Genomic DNA, 6,469 nt, shown 5'->3' with positions numbered 1-6,469 from the left:
CCCCGCCGCGCTCGCCGCCGCAGATCGGCCTCTCATTGGCGGCCGGGCCCGTCAATCACCGCCGCTCGCGCACGGCCGGCGGAGGGCGGGGCCGTGCGGCGCTGTCAGGGAGCGGCGCCGGGGCACAGGCGGGGGGTGGCGGCGACGGTGTGAGGAGTTGCGGGGCTGCTGCTCCGCTCCAAGCTTTGCTCGGCTCTTTTTTTTTTTTCTTTTTCTTTTTTTTTTTTTTTTTTCCAGGGTTTTTTCACACAGCCCCTCGCTCACCTCAGTTTTTGTGCGGAGATACACCGTATCGGACATCTCCCACGGGCTGCCCGGTCTCTTTCCCCGCAGAGCCCGATCGCTCGGTCCAGCGGAGCGCGGACAGACCCCCGCGGCCAGGGTCTCCCTCAGCCACCGCGCTCCGCCTCGCCCGCCCCTGCAGCGCCATGGATCACCAGCCCAAGTTCTTTGAGAACCTCTCAGGCACCGGGAAGGCCATCGGGGTGCTGACCAGCGGCGGCGATGCCCAAGGTAGCGGCTCACGCCGTTCGCTCCGGGAGCAGGGGGACGATGAGGGAGGGGAAGGTGAACGCGGGGGAGCTGCGGTCATGGCGGGGAGTGGGGCAGTGGAAGGAGAGGGTGAGGAGCCCCTCGGGGGCGGTGTGAGGGGGGAAGGAAGGAAGGGCCTCCCCGGCTGTCAGGACGCCCATGCGGGAGGCCAGGGGTGCCGTCTCAGCGTGGGCTGCCCCGGGGCTGGCGGCGGGAAGGCAGAGTGCAGCACATGGAGTGGAGAGAGGGCTCCGGGAGTGCGCCAAGCGGGATTGCCGTGCTTCTCGCCTTCCTCTTACCCTGCTGGCCTTCGAGCCGGCTCTGCTACTAAGAGCATTTAAAAGATAAGTAATTTTTCTGTGCGGCCTGGGTGCCTGAGCTGCGAACATCCCCTCACCCCTTCCTCCTCCCTCACTGTCTCGTCACGTTTCCTCTGAGCCAGCCTAGGCAGGGGAGAGGGTAGAAACACTGCAGTAACTTTTACTACCGAGATGTCTCGTCCCCTCGGGAGGTGGTGGGGTGAGGAGGGATGGCTGATGAGAGCGGGGGAGGAGGAGGTCGTGCAGCCCTGCACGGCGGGTGGGAGGGAGGCTGCGCTGCTGGGGCTCTGCCAGCCCTCGCCTCATCTGCTTTTCGCTTCCTTCTGGCACCAGGAACACGTTTATGTGCCTACCCGTGGGTTAGAACGCTCAGATGGCAGTTTACTCTCCCCTTCTTAGGAGTATGTAAGGAGTCTCACCTCCTTAAATCTCTTCAGCGTAGAGGGAGTCGTAGCTACTACAGGACAGGGTGAACAAAAGACCTACAGGCATTGAGAGGGAAGGGGAAGAAAAGAGGCTTCATCGCAACATACCTAGTCAAAAATTTAGGTTTTTCTACACTTTCGTTCCCCCCTTTTCTACCAGAAAACCTCCTTAATAGTTTGAAGTTTCAGTTAATTAAGGTTTCAAACGGGAAATGCGCCGTACAGTTCCAGAGGACTCTTGCTCTGCGTGTGCCAGGAGAATTGTTAAGTGATGATTGTTTTTAGCTCCTTCCATTAAATTACGCTTGGTTTACTTTTTTCTTTTTCCTCGGGAGTGTCTCGAAAGTACTTTCTCTTAGAAAAGATGCGGCATTCATCCTCGTTTGTGAAGAGAATGGGGGTGGGGGTCTCCTTTCTGCTTGGGCTCGGTGGTTCAGTGACCAGTCTCTCGCCAGCTTTTCCACGAGGAGGTGTCGGGACCAGCCCGCAGCCCCGGCCAGGGAACCGTGCCCGGCTGCCCCGGCGGCAGCAGCAGCCTCTCCTTTTCCCCTCGCTCCCCGGTGCGTCCATGTGGTGGTAGCTCGCATGGACCAGTGTGTCCGCGCTCCCTCCCACCGCCGGTGTGTACGTGATCCGCTGCGAGTCGCTGCAGATTCCGCCTCTTTGCGTCATCTGGGCTGGGAGAAGCATCCTCCCTCCCCCTGCCCGCAGGAATAACGGGGAGCCCCCGGGTTTACCTGGGATTATCCGAAACTCTAATCGGGATGAAAGGGATTTGGTGCCATTGGAGAGGAGAATGTTGTAGTTCTGGAGGAAAAGGAAATTGATGCGTTTAAAAGGCTTCTGTTTTGCTCCTGGCTGGGGTTACACTTGTTCAAGTTTTATCCACGGTTTGCTCCCAGCGACATCAGTTCCACTGCTAAATGATTCTAGGAGGGACTGGGAATCGTCGCATCTCTGTCTTAATGATCTGGTCACCAAATCGCCATTTTAATTTAAAAGTGTGGCAGGTCACTGCCTCAAGCAGCAAGAGGCTGAGCCCTTCGACTTGCTTCCGCGTGGCTGGAGATTATATAATGCAGCAGCAGATGCATCTCCTTTTATAAAGTATTAATCTGCACTTGCCACTATGTGAATGAAGGCATTTAAAGGACTTGCACAATCCACATCTAGACTTTATTATCCGGCAGATTGCCACTGAAGCATATTTACAGGGAGGGTTCCAAAGTAACAGCCTGTGAAAGTTGCTGTCTGAGGAGTGGGGTTGTCACAAAGACTAAACAAAGTACACTGGATGCCTTCCAAGCTGTTTTGTTGGCAGCATTGTTGTCCTAACTTAGAAGAACAAGAAAATAAAACCCCCAGCATTTTAGAACTTGATCATTTCCACTGAATCACACAGCACAGTTGAGGTACATAACCCTTACTATCTCAGTAACAGCATAGATGTGTAAAATATGCAACCTCAAGTAAATTTGCAGGCTAGATTAGGAGTTAAACAAGGGACAGAATGAGTCATGCCCTGTCAAGGTCATTTGCCCTCTGTAGGACAGAGTGCAAGTGTGTGAGAGAAGTGAAGTCCTGAAGTATAACGCAGAAGGAAATATGCTGCTGTTCCTGCTGTTTGAAAATAGTATGTTCAAGCAAAGTGTAGGTGAAGCAAAGCTACTAACTCTGAAGTAGGCAAAAAAGTTCTAATACTAAAAATAAGTTCCAGTCTCCTGTTTTGTTTTGGATTTGTTAACCACTAGAAATCAGAGTATCTATAATCCAAACTAAACTCACAAACAATAGAGTGGAAAAAAACACCCATTATTGTTGCACATAATCTTCGTATCACATAATCTTCATACCAATAGGTGCCATGATTTAGGTTGGGCTGTAAATCTTAGTTCAGATTAAAATGTGCATGAAATTATTTTAAAATAGAAGTTACTGCCTTTGCTATTACTGTACTTCTTAATAATTTAGAAGTAGCAATATGTAAATTACACAAGCCATTCTATTTGTAGGGCATGTTAAGTTTTCAATTACTTCCCCCAATTTGTGCAATTTCTGTGAAAATTTTATTTTTCCTATTCCTACCTGTAGAATATTAGACTACAGAATATATATATGTGTCACACTGGAACTATTATGGTTTAATCATCATTCTTTTGTTTGGTGGAGTTAAAGAATTTATCACTGATTTGTTTCACAGGAAAAAGATTGGTATTTTGTACACAATGTATAGAAGTACTGAACTTGATAGTCCACATCACGTTAGCTTGCCAGCTGTTAAATTGTGAACTAAAATACTTTCCACCATAATCACAAGTGCCTCGAGAGGCAAAAGAAGTTTTGACAATTGATCCTCAATATAAATATTGAGTTGGTTTTCTGGACTATTTCTAAATTGTAGTGGTTGCAGCTCGGAAAAGTGGTTTAATAGATGGGTTTTAAGTCACACTTCTGTTTTCCCTTTGTGGGATTTTCTGGCCATGGTCTGCTTCAGGTCATGAAGTACACTGCTTGTGCTTCATGTGGGTTACCAGTGGCTGCCACAGAGAGTTTTGGCCACCGTAGGTCACTTATGTTCCACAGCCTCCAAATAGGTGCTTATTCTGGGACTGTGGTAGGTACAGCTTCACAACAGGAAGAGTCATCCGGGAGCTGCTGACAGAAGGTGATTGTGCTCTGCTGGGGAAGGATATGTGTGTGGCTGCTGAGCTGCTGCCCAGTTTACTGGCTCCAGATTATTGTCTTTGAATATGACCATGTTATTTTTGAGATAAGCTCAAAAGATTCAGTGTTGTGGAAGACAGCATAAGTAGGGGACATAATGGTCTGGAATATCATCATAGCTCATCCTGCTGAAGTAACATTTGAGGCATTACAGGCTTCCCAACGTTTCAAGGCATATTTAGTATAGTGGTGTAGATGTATGGCTCTTGTCCTGGTAACTTAGATTGGAAGAAGAAATCTTGCCCCTGGAAAAATAAAAAACCTCAACACCTTCAGCAAATACTGGGTTTAGAAAAGCTTAAAAAGAATCCTATAGCCTCTTGGATTCTGGACTTTTGGAGTACCATAGACCATGACTGTGGAAGCGAAGATCTCCGTATTTCTGCTCTTGAAGCATTGCAGGCTTCCGAGGATGTACTGATGTACTGATCTTGTCCTGGTGGGAAAGTGTCTTTTTTCATCATAGGCCACTGAACTAATACAGTAAAATAAATAAGGTTGTTTATCTTTTTTTTAAGACAGAAACAAACAAACACAAACAACCCACACCCCTCTTATGTCATCCAGATTACAGAGGTTATTTATTAACACTTACATGATTCGAACATATTCATGAGGAGTTTTTGAATTCTAGCCCTCCCCCCCCGCAAAGGCACCCAGCTGAGAATAGTGCGTATATATAGACATATATATGAAATCCATATGTATGTGTCCATAGATATATTATAAATAGTATTTGGGTGTAAAATTAGATATGTAGTTATTAATGAATAAGTGTAACTATTTCAATGTATTTAATATTTTTGAGGAACTGCTTCTATAATTAGTGGATTCTCTGATTGAAACTGGTCTCTTAAGATTTTTATTTAAATATTTAAGAAGGAAATAAATGTGTGTTGTCTAGATGTTTTGCTGTTGTATATATCTGTGCAGTAGAATGTTCTGATCTAATACAGTGTTACTGTTCAAAAAATTGTATTTTCTTCAAGTATCTAGAATAATTATTCTGATTATATGCAATAAAATTTGTAATGTAATTAAAAGTAAATGGAACAAACCCAAATTGTTTTCTTCAAGCTTTGTTCAGTTCTTGTATTTGACTACTTCTCTTTTGATGATTATAGGCTCTTACATGCTTAGTGACATAGCCCTTTCCATATTTGAATAAAGCCTTTCTGTTTGATAATGTTTAGACATTTTCCTTAGTGTTTTTTGCTATATAGTCTTGTAAGTCTGAATCTTTATTCAGGGTAGTACTTAAACATATGTGTTAAGTCATTAAACCTGTGTTAAAGCCAATGTTTATCTTTAAAATTGGTGGTACTTAAGTATTTCTTGATGCTTGTCCAAGATGCATAGTTTTGATTTTTCTTTTGTATGGTTTGTATTACAGTTATTTATTTAAAGGCATGTCTAGCTGACTAAAGTGAGGCAAGCTTGGCTTAAACACAAAATAGCGTAGAACCTCCTCTGTTGTAGTGGTGCATATGTACGTGGAGCAAGATGTGGGCACAGGAGAGGAATACTTTTTTGGAGGCAGGGATAATTTAGGGACTTTTGCAGTACTGTTTATAACCCTTCTATGAAAACTAACTTCTTTTTTTTTAAAGACAATTGAATAGGAAATATCAAAAACAGTAATTTATCAACTCTTAAATTATTCAGATGTTCTGTAAAGCCATGTAAGTAGTTGCAGTTTACCTAATTTTTGCAGAGTCCAAAAAACAAAAAAAACCCCCACTTTTGCTCTTTCCAAGACTTCAATGCAAAAACAAGTGGTAATTCAGAAAGATTTTAAATAATTCTTATAAATTCTTAAAAAAAAGAAAAAATACTGGTTTTACTCGTGGCTTTCTTTTGAAGCTGCTATTCTAATCCTGTATGTTTATCAGGCTACATTTATTATTCAGGACTAAATCCATGGTTAACCCAGTAAATCTCTTTTTGAGTAATAAGCATATAATTACATTTCATAGTTATTATGGTAATTCATGAATACTGTTGTAAGACTACACAAATAATCAAATATGGCAACATTTTGTTAGACAAGTTCTGCAGAGGCTTTATGAAATTTTTCTGTATTTACAGACTTGAATTACTGCAACCAGTGTATTTAGATTTAGACAGCCAAATTGTAGCAAGCTAAAGCTTCAGTGTGTTAACTGTATTTCGTAGGTATCAAATGATAACATGCTTTAGTCTTCAACCATTCTGAAATGTAAGCCACTTGCTTAGGAGCCTGCCAGGAGACACCCAAGTCCTTTTTCTGTATAAGGAGATAAAATACACACCACCAAATAATAATAAAATGTGTGTTGTATAAACTTAAAAAGTTACAGTAGTGGTACTGGGAAGATGCTTTCTGCCTATAATCTGTGGGGCTTTTTTTTTCCTGGACTTTTACCCTTTCTTGCAGCAGGTAAATTGTGAATTTTACCCATTTTTCATTCAAGAAACATGGAAACTGGA

The 6,469-nt window shown here is 43.8% G+C and overlaps 1 protein-coding gene across 4 annotated transcripts in view; it reads left to right on the top strand.

The window, feature by feature from the left end:
• The first annotated feature begins 256 nt into the window (after window positions 1-256).
• The window catches only part of PFKP (phosphofructokinase, platelet), a 44,095-nt gene continuing 37,882 nt past the window's right edge, over window positions 257-6,469 (top strand). The window contains exon 1 of one of the 4 annotated variants that reach the window (XM_027906727.1): window positions 257-513. In XM_027906727.1, coding sequence (XP_027762528.1) covers window positions 429-513 — 85 coding nt within the window. In that variant the 5' untranslated portion in view covers window positions 257-428. The remainder of the gene's footprint in view (window positions 514-6,469) is intronic. The other 3 variants (XM_027906725.1, XM_027906726.1, XM_027906724.1) reach the window with 3 other exon arrangements.

The sequence above is a fragment of the Empidonax traillii genome, unplaced genomic scaffold (assembly GCF_003031625.1).
Source record: "Empidonax traillii isolate 1590-97213 ecotype Southwest subspecies unplaced genomic scaffold, ASM303162v1 scaffold1346:size125991, whole genome shotgun sequence".
Lineage (NCBI taxonomy): Eukaryota > Metazoa > Chordata > Aves > Passeriformes > Tyrannidae > Empidonax > Empidonax traillii.
This window is presented reverse-complemented; position numbering and strand designations above follow the sequence as displayed.